This window comes from Triturus cristatus, chromosome 5_2 (assembly GCF_964204655.1).
Source record: "Triturus cristatus chromosome 5_2, aTriCri1.1, whole genome shotgun sequence".
NCBI classification, from domain to species: domain Eukaryota; kingdom Metazoa; phylum Chordata; class Amphibia; order Caudata; family Salamandridae; genus Triturus; species Triturus cristatus.
Genome location: NC_140588.1, coordinates 1,122,922,440 through 1,122,943,331, shown reverse-complemented (window position 1 = coordinate 1,122,943,331; position 20,892 = coordinate 1,122,922,440). Strand labels below are relative to the sequence as shown.

Here is a 20,892-nt window from a genome sequence, read left to right as displayed (position 1 = left end):
CACACTATACAATAACATAAACACACATATGCTGGTGTTATCTGGTATAGTCACACAATAGTAGCAAAGTAAACAGAGTAAGGATTTTGTTTATAAAATAAGTACTGCTGTAGGTGTCATATTGCCCGGCCCATACTTAATATAAATGTTTCTTTGAATAATCATGTCCCCATATTACCGGAATGGAGGGAGCCGCTAGATGGATGAAGGCCCCCTTTGGGGGATGAGAGGTGTATTGGGTGCTGTGATTTACCGTGACTAGGATTGTTCTCCCTACTTGCCAACTAGAGACCCAATTTCTAACAATGGTGGTCTGTGGTGAGGATAGGACATACTAGTGGGAGAATCGTAATTGGGACTGCACCGTGCTTGGGATTTCCCCGGAATTACGACCTGTGTAAATAGACTAAAAATTATTGCTCTGTCTGGTTATGAAGTAAATATGAAAAATCCAATGTTAAATCAAAATATTGTGTTGGAACGTCCGAATAACAAGCCTTGAAAAAGCCCTGGCCCAACTTTGAGCCCCTGGTTGAAACACGTGTCGGCTGTTCACTTTGATTGTAAACGTGAAGAAAGAAATAATAAGGCTGTTTATTTTGTTGCAAACGTGAAGAAAGAAATAATAAAATGAATAGGCAAAATAAAAACTTGCACTGATCCAAGTACTTTGATCATCTTTATTTCAAACTAACCCAGGAGGAGTTCTTGACTCACACCTTAAGCCTGTACTTTTTCTGAGACCATAGAGGTCCAGTGTCTCGAGTCAATGTCCATCAGCAACAAGTTATATGGACCTTAGCAATCCTGTACCTGAGGATAGGACTTGTGTTCGTGCACTGCCATACAATAGCAGTCTGTTGTATAACCATGAAGAAAGAATTAAGGAACATTTTTTAAAGAAGGGCACTGACCGAAGAGTCTGATCATGAATTTTGGCAAAGTAAAAAAGGTTTGTTACAGTATGTGACACAATTTTAGAAATTAATTGTTGAAACCAATTTGCCTGAAGAAAAAATAACTACCATTTTCTATAAGGGTCTGAGTGCTGAATTTAAAGACAATTACTCAAATTGAAAAATCACCAGATCCCATAATTTAACCCTACCATGCGTCGGACGCGCAGGAGCCATCTGACGCAAAAGTGCTCATGTGCGTCGAACAGCTCTCGCGTGTCCGATAGCATGGCACAGGGAATCCCTCTGGTGCCCACACCAGAGGGATGCCCTTTCCCACTAAACAGCCTCGGGAACTGGGGAAAAGTTTACCAAGGCTGTTTAGTTGGTTTCCCTGAAATTAAAATCAGCACGCAATCTGCGTGTAACTGTAAACTCAGCATTCTAAACCTGCATTCACTTCACTATGCTCTGACACTAACATCACAGTTCTACGGAGCCCATCACGAGGCAAAAGGGTTTCTTCATCGCTAACTCACACAACACTACAGAGATGATCACATATTTATTTGGACCAGGGACTGTTGTCTTACACAGAGATGCATTAAATGTACTGGTAATATTGGGTGAAAACATCGGAAATAATTTTCTTAAACAGGCGGTATGGCATGTAGCTGCCACCGCTTTGGATGCTTTGATTTTTTTGGGCTAGAATTATTCTTGGTCTAGCCCTATTGCTTATCAGGACAAGATAGGAACTTGCAAGGGGAGAGCAATGGAGAAAGATACAAGACTAGAGTATGGCCAGGGTATAGACTCAAAGAACCTTACAGTGTTAGCAGAATGCACATTATATTGTCTTTAGTGTTTCTGGTTTGGTATTTTTCTGATGGATGCTAAAGATTTTCTTTCTTTGATTCGATCATGAAATGTGTGGCTGTATGAACCATTTGTGAGCGCAGGTCACACCAGCTCTCACTTGCTGCTACTTCTTTTCACAGTACTACCGATCCTGCTGTGAGCCAGCATCAGACAGCCTCAGCCTCGCCTGCCAGTGACCCCAGGCCCAGGTTCCAGTGCCCAATGCCAATTTCACTTCCCACCTTGCAGTATTTTTCCATCCCTTTTTCCCTCTTTTCCTCCTCCCCAGCACCTCTCCCCTTGACCTATTTAAAGAAGGCTACAGCACAGCCGCAGCACTGATGCGCCAAAGGCAAGCCTGTCTGCGCCCAGCTGCATCTGGACCACACACAGCGCCAGGAACCCTGTCCTTCTGCCCTCCCACAGATAATCTCCTGCTGACCTCTGTTCCCTGGACTACGGACCCAACAACAACTACTGCCTCGCATCTCCTCGCTCCCCAATGGCACTGTTCATCTGCCTCTGCTGCAGATTCACCAATATCCCAGGACAGACCACTCCTGCAGAAACCCAAGCCACACCCTCTCTGCTGGCCGCTACCTCACCCGAGCCACTCATCCAGTTCACTCTACAAACACGCCTTCGAAGTCTGGGACACCGTCTCCACTCTTGCCCCTGCCATGACCTTCATCACAGAGACCGAGCTCAGCCAGGCTTTGATCCCTGACATCGCCACTGCAACACCCACCAGCTCCAAGATGAAACACCAAGTCCACACCAACTTAGACGGAGGCGGCATCGTACACAAGGAATCAATCACCTGCACTACCACCAAAGACAACACCACGTCAATCATGGAATACCTGAACTTCTAACTACACACCGACCACAAAACCCCCATCAAAGGCACCCTCACATACAGACACCCAGGACTGTGAACAGGTCTCAGCAACGCCATCACAGAATTCATCACCCCACTCACCATGGAATTTGAACACTACATCTTCGTGGGAGATCTCAACATCCACCTGGATGACCCCACAGACACCAACTCCACCGACCTCCTGTAACAAATGGACAACATTGGCCTCGCACAGCTTGTCTCAGACCCCACACACAGAGCAGTACCAACGCTGGACCCTATCATCACGTCCAGCAACAGAGTCAGATATAACCACACCATGGAACTCATCTGGTCCGGCCATTTCATTGTACACTTCACCATTTCCAGCCCTCTTCATATCCCCCAACTGCCACAGCACCCCCTTTCACAGCTGGACTAAGGTCACACAGAAGCAGTGGACTGACACCATCAGCATCACCCAGATATCCATTGCCACCAACCTAGACCAGGCAGTAAAGAACTTCAACGCCTGGATCACCAGTGCCGCTGGCTGAGATGCCCCCACCAAACCAGCCAAAATGCATGGATCCACCAAACAAGCCAGCTGGTACACCCCAGAACTCAGCACGGCGAAACGCAGATGCAAGCAGCTAGAGAGAAAATGACATACCAGCAGAAGCAACACTGATCAAGCCACCTTCAAGTCTGCCCTCAACAACTACCACCACCAACTCAAAGACGCAAAAAAGGAGGCCCTGGCAAATTGTGTCGATGCCAGTGCAAACCAGACCAAGGAACTCGTCATCATCGTCAAAGAGTTCACCTGCCCATCAGCCACTGAACACTCGATACCCTTCTCACGGGAGCTCTGCGACACACTAGCAGACCACTCTCGCAGACCACTTCCACAACAGAGATAGCCACCATATACAGAAACTCCAATCCCCATCCCACCAATTTCTCCAGCCTTCCCACTTCCAAGAAGACGGCCACTGACAACCCGCTCACCACAAGGGAACAGCTAAGCACACTGAACACTACTGACTTCATTAACTCCATCCATTCAGGAGCACCCTCCGACCCACACCCCATACCCCCAACAACTCTTCCACCTCAGAAGCGATGAGATCAGCTACTATCTCACAACCATCCTCAACACCTCAATCATCACAGCCACCTTTCTTGATGCCTGAAACCCTTTTCAGACCACAGCAATCTCCAGAACTACTGCCACATCTCACTTCTCACATGTCCCACCAAGGTCCTGGAGAAAGTAATCAACCTCAGCACCAAGACGGCCCTGATCGCTGCAATAGATGACATCCACACCCTGCTCAACAGAGGAGATTCGGCTGCCCTGATCCTTCTTGACCTCTCCGCAGCCTTCCACACTTTCTTCCACCACACTCTCATCAAATGTCTACACCAGACCGGAATCAAAAAGGACGCTTAGATGGATAGCAAACACAACAAGCTGGTGGACAGAGTGCCGAAACTTTTCAACCACTCACACCTAGCCACAGATCTGGGTTTAATCCATCGTTTTTTTGCTCACTATGCCGCCCCAGTTTGGACCCAGCCATATGCATATCAGTCTTGACTCTTGACCAGGATAGCTTGAATCCAGTGCTCACTTTGCCACTGGATTCAAGCTAGTCTGGTTGATGAGGGGTGTTACCCCAAAACTAATCCCAGGATGCCTGTTTCCGGTCCAGGGAAGACCTGACTTGGCAATTCGGACTGGACTGTTGCTATGAGGAACAGGGTCAAGACTGATTTGTATATGGCTGGGTCTGAACTGGTGTGGTGGAATATGAAATGTTACATTGCATGCGACACATCGCATGCGATTACAACGCAGCCGTTACAATGACTGCGTTGTTATAACGCAAATCATTACATAGCAAGTCGTTTCAACGACTTGCTGTAGGGGGCGCGCTGGACTTAGGAATAGTAAAATTTACTATTCCAACTCCAGTGTGTGCAACAGTAGGGAAGGTGTTGGAATAGTAAATTATACTATTCCTTAGTTTAGCGCGCCCCCTACAGCAAATCGTTGAAACGACTTGCGATGTAATGGTTCGTGTTGTAACAAAGCAGTCTTTGTAACGACTGGGTTGTAATCGCAAGCGATGTATCGCGTGCGATGTATACTCTGTTTCCTGGGGTGGTGAAGTGAGCTAAAGAACGATGATAGATTTAACCCAGATCTGTGACAGGGGGTGAGTATCTGAAAAGTTTCAGCGCTCTGTCCATCATCTCCTTGTGTTTGCTTTGTTCCCTCACAGCGCACACATAGAGTCTGCCTCCCGCCCTTCTGCTCACAACCCAAGTGCACCATCTGCAGTGTCCCTCAAGGTTCGTCATTCAGCCCAACCCTCTTCAAATTCTACATGACGCCACTAGCAGACATCATCAGGACCCACAACATTAACATCATCTCCTGTGCCGATGACACCTAGCTCGTCATCCCGCTCTCAGATACCCCCACCACCACGAAATCCAATTTCCACAACTGCATGAAGAATATCTCAGCCTGAATGAAGGACAACTGCCTTAAGCTCAACAAGGATATGATCAAGGTGCTGATTTTCGTCAGCCACGCCACCCTCTGGAATGATTCCTGGTATGCGTTGAAACTCAGACTCACCCCCACAAAATAACATGCCCGCAACCTCAGCATCATTCTGGACAGCAAACTATCCATGAAAAAAACAGGTCAATGCTGTCTCCTCCGCCTGCTTCCATACTCTCAGCATGCGCTGTAGAATTTTCAAATGGCTCCCAATCAGCACCAGGAAAACAGTGACACAGGCCCTCATCACCAGCTGTACCGACAATGGCAATGCACTCTATACTGCCAGCAAACTCATGAGAAGACTTCAGATGATATAAAACGCAGCAGTGAGACTGACCCTCAGCCTGCCCAAAGGGACCCACATCACCCAGGACCCGAGAAACCTCTACTGGCTCCGCATCCAGAAAAGATGCCTTTTCAAACTCCTAACCCACTCCTACAAAGCCCATCATGACCTCAAACCTGCATAAAAGAACCACTGCCTGAACTTCCACCAACATTCCAGGAATCTCCCACCGCCTACCTCACCCTCACACAGGTACTGTGTATCCACCAATGCCGCACCAGAGGACGCTCCTTCACCTAACTCTCAGCCAAGTCCTGGAGCGCCCACCCCCTATACCTCCGAACATCACCCTCGGCAGACTTTAGGAAGAAGCTCCAGACCTGGCTCTTTGACTGAAAACCACAGCCCAGCAACTGTGTATACCCTCACGGGTGATAAGCTGCGCTCTACAAATACAGCATGATTAGTTGATTGATAGGACCTTTTAGTGGTTTTGTTGTACCTTTTCTATGTCTTTGGAAATTAGTTTTGTCCTTGTCTGAGTGTGATTTCTACCATTCGGTGTACTATGTCTAGAATGTGATGTGTCGAATGTGCAAGATGTCTACAGTCCAGGATATCTGCATTTTGAACAAAATCTAACAGGGGTACATTTTAGGGTAGCATTTACACAACATCTCAGTGGGTTTCCTCAACATAGGGGTGGGCTAACTTTCACTGCAAATACACATGATACATACCCTTTTGATGATTTTCATCCAAATACAGGAAGTTTTATACATACACACTGCTGCTGCAATCTGGGTTAACTATGAACCCTACTGTGACCTAGAAATCTTGTTGGGATATCAAGATCATCAGGCATGGTTTGGTGGTCAACTACTCCATATAGTTCAAATATTAGCCTAAGTATGTTGAGCAACGACAAGGCTACCTGGCCCATGTTATCTGTGTGTACTCCATATTTGTTCCCGGTCCTGCACAACATACGCATCCCACAGTGCAGGCAATTAGTCCACAGACTATTAATGCCATTTTGGGCAAAGAACCCACAAAACAAGCTGAGATTCTGTGTTGAATCTCTTGTAAAACCAACCAGCTCGATGTGGTCTGTTGTCATGCAACACCTTAAGATAATCATAGGTGGTAACTATGTGAGGTCCATCGGCCATGGTATCACCTGTAGAAGAGTGCACTACTTGAGGAGCAATGTGTATAACACCCCCCCATTCGAGGTATTACTGGAAATGCAAAAAGAGCCTGGATTTATGAATGGGCTTGATAGGAGTTTGGAGACAGATTCCTTGATCGTTCTAGTAGCATTCAAGAAGCCACAGTTCTGGGAGTACGCCAGCGGTTGGCAGCGGTTCCCATTAAAGAAGACTAACAAGTGCCTCCTAGGATTAATTCAGAATTTATCCTTTATTGGGGAAAGGAAGCTAGTCTGCAAGACATTATTCCTTGGCTCCATGTAAAGTACAGCCTTTCCCATTAAAGTTAAGGAATTCACCCTAAAGGAAACGTGCAGCTGATTTAGCTGCAAACCCTGTGGTGGAAACCATTAAGGCAGCTGCTCTAGCTACATCTTAAAGGAAGATCAATGCAGACATTTTAGTGGCAATACAAGCAACATTCACAGGGGGAAAGCCCCCTGATGGATTTCCCTCTAAATGCCCTTGCGCAGTCACTAAAGATAATTTTGCTACGGTTTTGAATCCTGTGTCCTAATCACGTGAATGAACTGCTGCAGCAGTCTGCATGGAACAACGGACCATAGCACTGGATTCAGGAGTTTGTACACAGTGCTGTTCGATAGCTACAACAGCCTAAGTCCATCGGTTGGTCTGCGGTGTCCTGAAGAGACTCTCTGGTCCGTTCTGCTGGTATCAAAGCATTGACATACATACGATAATAGGACACCAGCACCTACTCCCACAAAGAAACTGGACCAGAATCACCAACGACCAGCTCACCTCCTCACTCAGCAATTCCACCCCAACCATTGCGGAAGACGACAACCCCAACACCACAGCCCGAACCCTGCACAGATGGATCTCCGACAGCACCAACACCATAGCCCCTCTCAAGAAAAACAACAACACCCACGCCAAGAAGGCCAGATGGTGTACCACCAAACTGTGAGAGTCCAGACACACTTACCACCGACTCGAAAAGGCCTGGAGGAACACCAAATCCACAGAAGCCTACAACAACTTCAGAGCCGCCACCAACGCCCACCACCAACGAGGAAAAAAGCAAATGAAGACAGAATCTCCACACACGCACACCACAGCAAAGAACTCTTCAACATCATCAAAGAGTTCACACAACCCACCAGCCGGTCTACTGACATCCCTTCCTCACGAGACCTCTGCAACAAACTCAGCACCTTTTTCCACCACGAAATCAAGAGCATCTACGACAACTTTGACAAAGACAACCAACACACTGAACCCTCACCAACCACCCCGACACCCTGAAGCCAGTGATTGACAACTGGACAGCCCTCACCACAGAAGACACACTGAAGACGATGAAGTCAATCCACTCCGGGCTCCCCACGGACCCCTGCCCCCCACATCTTCAACAGAGCTGCCGACACCATCACAACGATGCTCCGCCACACCATCAACTGCTCCCTGGCGCCCACCTTGTTCTCTGAAGGACTGGAAACACGCTGACATTAACCCCCTCCTGAAGAAACACTCAGCGGACCCCACCGACCTAAAAAACTACAGACCCATCTCCCTGTTCCCGTTCCCAGCAAAAGTCATCAAGAAAGCCATTAACAGCCAACTCGCCACACCCCTCCCAATCCGTCTTCAGAAAAAACCACAGTACGGAAACCGCCCTCCTCCCCGCAACAGACGACATCCGCACCCTACTGGACAAAGGAGAAACAGTAGCCCTCATCCTCCTCAACCTCTCAGCGGTGTTCGACGCAGTCTCTCACCGCACCCTAATACAAAGACTCCACGACACAGGGATCCAGGATAAGGCCCTCGACTGGATCCGCTCCTTCCTCTTCGGCAGAACGCAGCGGGTCAGATTCCCTACTTTCTACTCAGACCCTACACCAACCACCTGTGGAGTCCCTCAGGGGTCCTCTCTCAGCCCTACGCTCTTCAACGTCTACATGGCTCCGCTCCCGCCCATCGTCAGAACCTACAAACTCAACATTGTGTCATACACAGACGACATCCAACTCCTCCTCTCCTTATCCAACGAACCCAACACTGCCAGACACAACTTTCAAGAAGGCATTGAAGCCGTCACCAAATGGATGCAAAACAACTGCCTACAACTAAACACCAACAAAACAGAAGTACTCATCATGGACCCAAACCCCGACGCTTGGAATGACACCAGGTGGCCCCCCGCCCTCGGAAGCCCACCCATCCCCACGGACCACGCACGCAACCAGGGAATCATCCTGGACTCTGAGCTCAAAATGGACCACCAGATCAACTCCGTCTCGTCGTCCTACTTCTGCGCCCTCAGCCTCCTACGTAAGCCCTTCAAATGGATCCCCCTCGAACACAGAAAGACCGTCACTCACGCCCTGGTCACCAGCAGGCTCAACTACGGCAACACACTGTACGCCGGAATAAATAAAAACCTCACCCGCAAGCTACAGAACATCCAGAACGCTGCCACAAGACTGGTCCTCGACCTGCCAAGCCACTGCCACATCTCGCAGCATCTGCGCACACTCCACTGGCTCCCCATCGAGGCTAGAGTCACCTTCAAGATGCTCACCCACGCACACAAGGCCCACTACGGCAACACACTGTACGCCGGAATAAATAAAAACCTCACCCGCAAGACAACAGAACATCCAGAACGCTTCCACAAGACTGGTCCTCGACCTGCCAAGCCACTGCCACATCTCGCAGCATCTGCGCACACTCCACTGGCTCCCCATCGAGGCTAGAGTCACCTTCAATATGCTCACCCACGCACACAAGGCCCTTCACTACACTGGACCAGTATACCTGAACAGCCGACTCAAATTCCACACACCCCAAAGGTCCCTACGATCAGCCCAGCTCTCCTATGCCATGGTTCCCTGCACCAGAATGACCAGATCGGGAGGCCGCTCTTTCTCCTTCCTCGCAGCCAAAGCATGGAACGACCTTTTGCTCCACCTCAGACAGACAACATCGCTCCCCATCTTCGCAAGAAACCTCAAAACCTGGCTCTTCGACAGACCCCCTTGTTGATGGACTGGAACCTGTGAACCCCCCACCCCCCCCCCCAGCGCTTTGAGACCCTTACGGGTGAGTAGTTGCTCTCAACAAACGCTTGATTGATTGATTGATTGATTGACTGATTGATTGATATCATGATGCTGTGAGAACACATATATATTACTGCAATGATGTTTCAGGCCCTTTGTTTCCTTTATGGATACACTAACATACCCATGGTGGTTCTGGTGCCGCTGATGCGATAGATCTGTGGTTTAGCTGTGACCCATGGGGGCATTGTTCCTTTGTTTTATACACTGACCTGGGTCGGTCCTTGTGGTCTGCTGTTTGACCACTGGCAGTGCCATAGCTCTGCCACAGGTCATGTCTCTGTTAGAGATAGTCAAGCACTGGTAGAGGTAAACTGGGAGATCCTGATGAAGGCCTGGGCGGCAAGTTTCTTACTGCCACCTTCTGCTTCATGGTACCATAATCTACATTTTCTCTTGTTTCCCTCCCTTTAAAAGGGCATGATTTGCAAGTTCCCTCTGCTGCTTCTTGATACATTACAGCCACACAGCATGCAATGTCGCCTTTCAGCTGTCTGTCAGCATTGGTCTGGCACCCTCCAGCCCTCTTTGAAGCCTGCCTTAATGACTGTATCAATCTATCCCATCTGTGCTCTGAGTTGTTGCTTTTACGGAGCTGTCCTAGCATACTTTAATGTGACATTTTGGTGCCTACTCTGTGTATTGATGTGATCTCTCACTTTCTCTTTTAAGGCATCCCAGAGGCTACGGCAGTCGGGCGGATGAGCTCAAAAGATTTCTGGATGAGAAACGGGAGGCGTTGGTTCAGCACATCAAAGACCTGCGCGCCATTGCGGACTCCAGCGACAAGTTTCACAAAGGAGCCACCATTGCCAAACTGACGGGCACCACAGCGAGCGCAGCCGGTGGCATTATCTCCATTGTGGGTCTCGCCTTGATCCCCGTGACTCTGGGGGCATCGGTAGTACTCTCTGCAGTTGGGGCTGGAGTTGCTATTGCTGGCGGGGTCACTAATGTTGCAGCAGGGGCTTCTGAGGCAAAGAGTAGTTCAACTGATAAAAAGGATGTACAGAAGATCTTGCGCTCCTCTGCCGAGGACCTTGACGACGTGTGGAACGTGATAGATGACTATGCGCAGTATATCTTGACTCAGGTAAATGAAGAGTCTCGAGAACGTTTACTGAAAGAATTAGAGGACATTAAATGGGAATTCTTCAATGTGGCAGCAATGGATGACATCGATTTCAAAATTGATGCATCCAATTTTGTAAAAGACTTTATAAGATCACTGACTGTGCTGATTACAAGTCTGCTGGATGACATCATCCGAGCCGCTGCTGCTGGGGCTGCCAAGGCGGGGGCACGGGCTGCAGCTGGGACAGCAGCAAAAGTCACCGGCATCGCTGGTGCAATCTTTCTGCCTTTCGATATGTTTGACATAGTAAGGAGTTCTATCCACATCCATAAGGGCGCAAAATCAGATATGGCGGCAAAGATTCGTGAGATAGCTGACAAAATGGAAAGGCTCATCGTACGACGACCTCAGGGCAACGCGCTTTTAGGTACTAAGAGAAGAAAAGAAATTACTGACAGTCCAAAGGGTGGACATTAGGTGGAGGGCGCAATGTGTGCCAGCAACACAAAATCTAAAACCTAAAAGATAAACCATTGAAATCTTAGCTCGTTCTTAATTTGCGTAAAATGGTGTGGTGTAAATTGTGTGGTGTAGATGGTGTGGTGTAGATGGTGTGGTGTAGATGGTGGTATATATGGTGTGGTGTAGATTGTGTGACGTAGATGGTGAGGTGTAGATTGGTGTAGATGGTGGCATATATGGTGTGGTGTAGATTGTGTGGTGTAGATTGTGATGTAGATGGTATGGTGTAGATTGTGTGATGTAGATGGTGTGGTGTAGATGGTGTGGTGTAGATGGGGTGCTGTTGATGGTGTGGTGTAGATGGTGGTGTAGATAGTGTGGTGTAGATAGTGTGGTGTAGATAGTGTGGTGTAGATAGTGTGGTGTAGATGGTGTGGTGTAGATGGGGTGCTGTGGATGGTGTGGTGTAGATGGTGGTGTAGATAGTGTGGTGTAGATAGTGAGGTGTAGATAGTGTAATGTAGATGGTGTGGTGTAGATGGTGTGGTGTAAATGGGGTGCTGTGGATGGTGTGGTGTAGATGGTGGTGTAGATGGTGTGGTGTAGATGGTGTGGTGTAGATTGTATGGTGTAGGTGATGTGGTGTAGATGGTGTAGTGTAGGAATTTTTCCTGAGGTCATCATGGCTTCCTATTGTATGTGCACCAATCTGCCTCTGTAAAACACAAACGTGCTAATGGTGTAGAGTAAATTCCCTGGAGCTTTTTTTTATAGAATTTGGGCATATTTGTTGAATAGTGTTCCCTGAGTGGCCTATCAGATGGCAGTTTTTATTTTGTTTTGTTTTTTGGTGTGCCTTTGGTACCGCTGTAGTCCCTATGGACCTGTAGAGTAAATGATAGAATGATGTGTCACTTCTGGATGGCAAGCTAGCACAGCGAATCTGGAAGTTAAAAAAAGTTTAGATTAATATGAAGGGGTCATTTTATTTAAAGTGTGAGACTAGTGGTTTTCTGACAGGCCTATACAACTAATAAAAATTGTCATTTTTTTGGTCAGAATTTGCACATGGGTATATCCACATTGTCTGCATTTTCCTACCTCTTTTTTGTGCCTTTTTATCTTTTTTGAGAGTGTTCAACTGAAAAACGAATATATAGAAAATGGCTCCTGGAGGAGATGAGATACTGAGATTTGACAGGATTGTGTTCACCATGCGTTGCACAAAGTAACACATGTGCAACACAATTCTTCCCACGCATTCACCCATGTATTTTGGTGCATTCTCAAAATTACCAAGACTGGTAAACCTGGGAATGCATCAAAATTGTATGCCTTCCCTATACAGGTAAACCAAAGAGAAATATCTTTATTTCTCCCTGTTGTTTCCTCTTTGTAAGTGTGCTGTATTCTGCACCACACTTAGAAAGAGGAAAAGGCCTCCTAGGATTGCTTTTGTGCACAAAAACAATCCTGCCTGCAACCCAGGCACTCTTACACCATGCCGTAATGGTGCCTGCATTGGCGCTAGGCAGCCACAAGTGCGCATGTGCAAAGAGAGAGCAAAAATGTGCCATATCAGCCTAGCGCCTAGACTCCCTCACTTACATGGGACTGGTCCTCCAACCAGTAAAGCCACATTCGGGCCCCAGCCTTAGTACCTAAAGGCCCGCTTGCTCCTGATACTCCTTTCACCTACTCTCCACTTTCTCTCAGCTTGGGCCTTCCGCCCTTGATTTCACCCTCTTTGTCTTCTCGAGTTTCCTCTCTTTCGCTCTGCTCTGATAATCTCTCTTGGACTCCACATTATCTCCTGTTGCTTTTGACCTTGTTTGCTCCTTTTGGGCTATACTCTGCACTTTTTCAGTTTTGAGCTCTTTCTGTGTCCTTTCTTTGGACTCTCTTTACTTTTTTTCACACACTACATGCTTTCACTTGACTTCACTCTTTGCCACCTTACTTTGTCTCTGAACTCTTGCACTGTGCGCTCTCCTTTAATTTGCCTCTATTGCCTCTTTTTCACCTCTTTTTGCCTCTATCATCTTCCTCATTGTCCCCAGGCTTTCGCCTCCTCTCTCCTGTGCTTTTTTCCTCTTCCACCTCCCCCCACACCTTACTTGCTCTCCAGTATCTTTTTCCCACCTGTTCCTAGACCAATCTACCTTCCCCCTCTACTCCTACTTAGGTGCCGATTCCGATCCTGGAAAAATCGGGTACGAACCGTCGGTCGGAGCGTTTTCTCCGTCCGACTCGTACCCGGGAAAAAAACATTACAAACATGCAAGTACGATTCGCACGGAAACACCATTTCCGTACGAATCGTAAAAAACACCGACCGACGAAAAAAAACATACCAATGTGATCCGGAACAGCGCCGACGTGATGCCGGGACGCATTCAGGGTGCGTTTCACGAACCAGGAAGTACGATTTGAACCGACAGCAGTCCGGACGGCAATATTTTTACGGCACCCAAAAAGTGCCGGGAAAGCGAAGAACGCCGCGATGCGAGCGGAATTGGGGGACCGGTACGTGCTGTACCCCCCCAGCCCCCCGTATGTACGTGCCGTCCCCCCAGCCCGCCCGCGGATGTACGCACCGTCCCCCCACCCCACACCCGTATGTACGGTGTGTACCCCCACCCCACCCCGTATGTACGGTGCGTACCCCACCCCCGTATGTACGGTGCATACCCCCACCCCGTATGTACGGTGCGTACCCCCACCCCCGTATGTACGGTGCGTACTCCCACCCCACCCCGTATGTACGGTGCGTACCCCCACCCCTGTATGTACGGTGCATACCCCTACCCCCGTATGTACGTTGCGTACCCCCAGCTACAGGGGTAGGGGTGCATTATATTCACCGTTAGTCAGCACCAGTATATTAATCGATGTAAGCTAAGAAGTGCCATAGAAATGTATTGTCAAAATCGTTTAACGTAGAGGTGATTAGAAATGTAATAACGCTTTTCGCGAAGAGTAACGCTGCAGATTATCGTGAATGTATTCAGTAAATGCATAATGATTAGTTCCATGCAATGCAATGTATTAGGTTAAACGTGTGCCATGTTAGAGTTACACGTGTATGTTGCTTATTCACTTATATGAGAATAATGAACTAATGCTTAGAGTGTGATTTAGTGATGTGTTTAACAGTGTAAAGGCCTGATCGCACATACCTTTAAAGAGAAGGGCCTGTTCATTTTCTTATGTTAGCTAAACATTGTAGGCCGAAAATGATTTCCCTTGGTAAAGGCTTTGGGTTGCAGGGAGATGCAAAATCCTGGAGAAGAGAAAGTTTTCTGTTCCCATGTTTCTGTTGCAGGTGCAAGGACATTTAGCTTGTTAGTGAGACTTGGTCTTTGTTTTAGGAGTTAGGATGCTAGGAGAAGCCAAAAGGGGAGTACGTTGGAATGTGAGGATGATACTTTCAGCGGAGAAGGTGCCTGGGACCCAAGGTCAAGCTAACCGTCGTTGGATGCGATACAAGTCTCACCGGAAAAGTACTGGGAGAAGACCTGGCTGAAGAGGTGTGCCGAAGGGCGTGTTCTACGATTTTGGGGTTTCGTATTAGGGACAGTGCCCCGTGGGTTGAGCAGTTGAGGTTTAGATGGGAAGCTAGAAGGAGCATCTTAGATCGAGCTCTGACTAAGTGAATGCACTTCTTAGGAAGTCTTCACTTGTGACACCTTTTATTCTCTTGCCTGGGAAGGGAATTGTTAAGTAGGGATGTCACCTTAGAGTTAGGGTAGGGATAGATTAATTTTTTTTTCCCTTTTAGACTGATGATTTCTAATTTGGACATTGGCTTAACCATTGCTTTCTTGATGCTTTTATAGTCAGTGATTCTTTTTGCTATGAGTCGGATGAGAATCCTACGTAGACTTGCATTTGTATCAGTACCCATTTATCTTCTTCACCTTGTACTAAGGTGTTTGTATGTGCAGTTATTCCTGATTGTAATAAAATCCTACAAATTTTAGATTCGGAGTCAGTGGTCCTTTCCAAATGAGATCTAATTTTGGAGATTATGTTTTGATAATTATATTTCCTCCCCTCTACACTATTTAGCAGATATTAAGATCCTGGCGACCTGAGAGGATTCTTGGAGATAAACAGGTAGGCAAGAATCCGGCCCTATCAACGCGATAACCAGGCAATATTATCCAGCGATAGCGGGCGTTAAAAAAAGTAATGCTAAGCTCCCTTTGCGTTAATTTTCCCTGTTCCTTGTTAATATGCCCCTTTGTTTTTTCGCATTTTGAACATATATCACTAAAGTTAAGATGGGAAGCAATATACCTAACATGCAAAATTCCTGAAACTATCACCCCGTGTAAACAATATTTCCTAGCTCGTTACTAATCCGTATAATGTTTACAGTCAAACCAGCATTATAAAGATGAGTGTGGCGTCATTACCACTTGTGCTTAGAAGTACATCTTCTACATTCCAAACACTAAACACATAAAAGCTGTTCATGATAACATGTGACCTGGATCATGGCGGGCGCCAGCCAACCGGCCGCTGGTCAGCTCACCAGTGGTTCTTGCACGAAGGCCCCCCGCTACCTCTGGCGCACCCCGACTGCTCCTGACCTCCTTGGGGTTGCCGTCTTCAGCCCCCCCCCCCCCCATGGTGGCGAGGCCGTGGATGGTGGGGGCGTTGAGCTCCGTTCCACTGGGAGGGCACGGGCCGTACCCCTCATCCAGAGCCAGCATCAGCCAAACGAGCCATCCTGCGGCCATTCTCGGCGAGGGATGGGGTTCTCCCCAGGAGGTAGGAAGGCGCAAGTTCCATCTTAGAAAGGTTGGTTGCCTAAGTGGCAATTTAATTGCGCCTGAGACCTTTTGCCACATCAAGCCCACAGTGATTCCTCCTTTACTGACCTCCAATGATAAGGTTGCCGGGGGCCTTGGGATCGCTTTGGCTCAGCAGGGAGGGGCAGGTTCCTCTGGGTATGGAGAAAGGTGGAAACCTCCAGAACAGTAACCTCTAGCCTACGGGGAGAGTGTGCAGCTAAACTCCTGTGACTAGGGGGGCCCTATCACTCCAGCGCTAGGATTATAGGGGCTAGCAGAGACCCTTCCATCTAATGAGCGGGCATCTGCAAACATTATAGCTATGACTGCTAAGGCGCAGAGTAAACCAACTGGACGGACTGGGAGAGAAAGGGGATGAGCTGGAAAAACAGAGAAAGTTGGATTGGCAGGAGTGGGCAAGAGCCCAGGACCTGAGGCAGAGGAAGGAAGACAAGGCCTTTGCGGTTTCGGGGTTCTTAAAAACACGCTGGATATCGATCTTACTTCTGAGATTCAACTCCCTTTCAGGAGGAATCCGTGGTGGCAGAACCCCAGGAAAATCCTAACCAACCTCCTTACCTATACAGCCAAGGAGGCAATTCTGACTACAGCACTAAAAGAAGGCCCTTATACTACTGGATCATACTCGTTCTCTACAAGATCAGACGTCTGCCATGCTACGGCTCAGAAGCAGTGAGAGCTGGGGAAGAGGATGGAGGAATTCAATAAACTTGAAGCCAAAGCTCAGTTAAAGTGTTCAATCCGAGTGGAGGAAGTTGATGCCCTGATTGACGAAGTTAGGAAGGGAGCAGATTCTTAGGATAAGCGGGGGGTGTGGGCTCTATAAACTAGACCGCTAGGCTTTATGCCTACTATGTTAGGGAGGGTTCCCCAGGGCTGGGCGGGGGGCGGGCATAGGATTGGGTGGGTTGGGTGGAAGGGTGGATTGGCACGAAGTGGGGAGCAGTGGGAAGAAATTAAAAAAATAATGTCCTCTATATAACTAGAATGAGTGGATTATTCGGATTACAGTTCCGGCTCAACGCAGGGGTGTTTTTTTTTTTATCCTCATAATGAGAAGTGCTAATGAGCTTACACTCCTATCTTGGAATATCAACGGGCTTAGGTGTAAACGTAGGCAGAGGTTGGCAATGAAATATCTTGAGGAGTGTAAGGTGGATGTATGTTTGCTTCAGAAAACCCAATTGGAGACAAATAAAAGTTGAACCTTATTCTCAAAGTATTCCTGGATAGAGTGTTTTTCAGCCTCAGAGCAAGTAGTGCACTGTAAAGGGGTTGCTATTCTAATAAGACGGCGCAGGATGTGTTATTAAATCCTCTAAAACTGACAAAGCTGGAGGTGGATAAGCATAACCCTGGGCACAACTAGTCTGTGTCTCCTTTGACGGGCCCAGTATTGATGATCCTTCTCATATATCTGACCTAGAATGGAATTTGATGGAAGTAACTTCTCCAGTAATAATAGGGGGGTTTCTCCAGTAATAATAGGGGGGTTTCAATGTCCTTTTAGACCCAATACAGGATAGATCAAGCAGAAAGAGCCATGATTATGCTCCCTGTGTGCGTCAGAACTTAAAGAATATGCTTCAAGATCTGGCGCTTTTAGATGTGTGCAGGGCGGCTAGTCAAGGTTTTACCTTTCACAGTAAAAAGTATGGTCACTTTTCCAGGCTAGATTACCTCTTTGCAGACAGGGCTGTTATAGAGGCGATAACAACAATAAGTATCCTCCCTGCCCATATTTCAGATCATGCTGCGATTAGTATGTCCTTATTGAGATATGGTAGAGGATCTAGGCCAAGATGGACATTAAAAAGGGCCATTTTTTTTTATCCTGAGATAGGCGAGGCACTGAAACAGGCTAGTCTTGCCTACTTTAAGGATAATATTGGCTTCACTTCCTTAGAATTCGTGTGGGATGATTTCAAGGAATACTTAAGTGGGGTTCTGAAAAATCTGGCATATATCAAAACGAATGCCGAGAGATAAAGCATAAAGGAACTTGGGAATAAAGTAGGATTGCTTGAGGCTGTCTTGCAACGGGTTGGTTCGGGGACTATTGCTGCAAGGAGACAGACACAGAGACTCTTAGAAGAGGCAAGGCAAGACTATAGAATCAAAGTGGATCAAAAATGCAGAGAGCAGTGGCAAGCCAGACGTCTGCAGAGTTTGAATATGGAGAAAGGGCAGGTGCATTTTTGGCGTGGAAAGATAGAAAAAACAGATCAGGAAACATCATCAAACAATTGGTTGTGAATGCTAGAGGGGATGTCTCAGATAAAGTAGAAGACATCCAAGCCTCCCTAGTTTTCCTATTTTCTACATTGTAGATCTGTCCCAATCAAGACTCTCTCCAAACTTGGTTAAGCAAGATACAACTCCCTAGTATAACTAAGGAGGAGATCTGTTTAAGTTTAGCTAATAGTAGGAATGGTAAGGCTGTGGGTACGGCTGCCCTCCCAAATGCAGTTTATAGTTTATTAATCGAGGGATTGGTTCCAGTCTTGGAAATCCTCTTTAAGTCAATATATAGACAGGGGGTTCCGTCCTAAGATCTTGGAAAAAGGCCACAATACTTCTCATCCTGAAACCTTCTAAGGATCTCAGCAGAGCCGACTCCTATAGGCCAATCTCCCAGCTGAATGCGGAGTACAAAATCTTTATGAGTATTAAAGCAGGGAGATTGGCTAAGCTGCCCCATAGCTAATGCGCCCAGATCAGAAGGGCTTCATCCCCAAGAGGCGAAAACAGGAGCAGACTCAATAAATTATTGGCACAATAGACCTTGCCATTGAATGATCTTCCCCATTGGCAGTGATCACTATGGATGCGGCCAAGGCTTTCGAGCGTGTTGGATGTTTCTCTGGGAGCTCATTAGAAAAATTGGGGTGTGACCCATGATTTTTAGACACACTTCAGTTGATGTATGAGGGCGTTTCAGCTAAGATCCTCTTAAATGACACACTGGCATCTAGTTTTAGTATTTCAAGAAGGACACGGCAGAGTTGCCCCCTATCTCCCCTGTTGTTTGATATTATCTACTGGCGGTCGCCAGTAGATAGTTATAGTTAGGACCGAGTTCCCATAGGAAATCTGAAAATTCTATTTTGAATAACTTTGGCGCCGGTTGACTTATCTTCGTGAAATTTTCAAAACTAATGGGGCGCTCTGCTCAGCTCCTACCCTGAAAGTCTCTGGGTGATTCGTCAAGTGGGGGCTGAGAAAAACGGGGGGTCCCAAAACGCATTTTCCCCATGCATTTTCCCATAGGACCTTTAGTCGAAGGTACAGCCCGAACGGCTGAACAGAATTACTTGAAATTTGGCAAAGAGGTAGTCCTCAGGTCAGGCATGTGCCTTTTGCTTAAATGGTGTAAATCTGTTCAGTAGTTCCTGAGAAAATCAAAAGTAAAATCACATATATATCTGGGCGGAGCCTAACCACACATCTCATCCTGAGATCTGATTGGCTGTCAGCACTTCATCCAAAAAGTGTTGGCAGCCATCTTGGGACCAATATACATGATAGCACCTCATTAAAAAGCATTGCAGTTAATAGAAGGTTTTAAGACTTTAGTTACATTATAAATCATTTGTTGATGGTACCATACTCATTTTAGGAATTGTAGTGTGTTCTAAGGTGATTTTACCATGTGAAAAAGCCTTCTGCTGTGATATCATGAATCATGTTTGAGAGAAAACTATTTTCTCATGCTTTTCCCACAGAGGTTTGGAAGGTGATCTATAAGCTAAACTGAGAGCATATTTTCTGTAAATTCACATTATCTTTCTCAGTCATGTGAGAATGAAGTCTGACATTCTCAGTAAAACATGTACATCCAACAAGGGCAGAGACTGTCAGTTGATTCCTTTGTGTTCTACTGCAGCTTCCCAGAGTGTTCTAAAGAACAACTAGAGCGCTAACAGTCCTACTTATGACAAACGTATGGCACACCTGAAGCCATCTTGGTTGGAATGAAGTGGTAATTCTTAAAACATTTAATTTAAAAAGGAACAAAATGATTTTGTCATAGAAAGTATGATTACTGCTGCAGAAAGAAAAATTAGGGCACATTTTGAGTGACTTCTCAAATCCTCTTCTATTTCATTAAAAAATTCTGACATGCAGACTGAAAAATGCACTTTCAATACCAGCAGCAGTTTTCCCTGGTGAGCAGTAGCTTTACTACAGTGATCTAATAAGCAACTAGAGTGCTAACATTCTGAATTGATGGCAAATGTGTGACACATCTGAATGCCTTCTTGATGGAACCAAAATAAAAAACTGAAAGTATTCCCACTGAGGAGAGTGCAGTAAATGAGGAAATTAGGAAACTTCATAACAAATAAATCTCCAAGATGGCCACCAGAGACAAAAGATCCCAAATGTAGCCCAAATATCACCCAGATGTAGCCCAAATATAGCCTAATGACAGAATGTCCGAGAGTGTTCTTAAGAACAACTAGAGCGCTTACTGTCTTACTTATGACAAAAGTATGGCACACCTGAAGCCATCTTGATTGGAATAAACTGGTAACACTTAAAACATTTAATTTAAAAAGGAACACAATGAGGGTGTTCATTTTGCCATAGAAATTATGATTAGTGCTGAAGAAAGAAAAATTAGGGCACATTTTGAGTGACTTCTCAAATCCTCTTCTATTTCATCAAAAAATTCTGATATGCAGACTGAAACATGCACTTTTAATACCAGCAGCAGACTTCCGTGGTGAGCAGTACCTTTACTACAGTGATCTAATGAGCAAC

At 46.7% G+C, this 20,892-nt stretch overlaps 1 protein-coding gene across 1 annotated transcript in view; it reads left to right on the top strand.

The window, feature by feature from the left end:
* LOC146829872 (uncharacterized) overlaps positions 1-15,284 on the top strand; it is a 674,792-nt gene extending 659,508 nt beyond the window's left edge. The window contains exon 12 of the mRNA XM_085608537.1: positions 10,438-15,284. Within this exon, the coding sequence (XP_085464663.1) occupies positions 10,438-11,317 (880 nt within the window). The 3' untranslated portion in view covers positions 11,318-15,284. The remainder of the gene's footprint in view (positions 1-10,437) is intronic.
* The last annotated feature ends 5,608 nt before the right edge of the window (positions 15,285-20,892 follow it).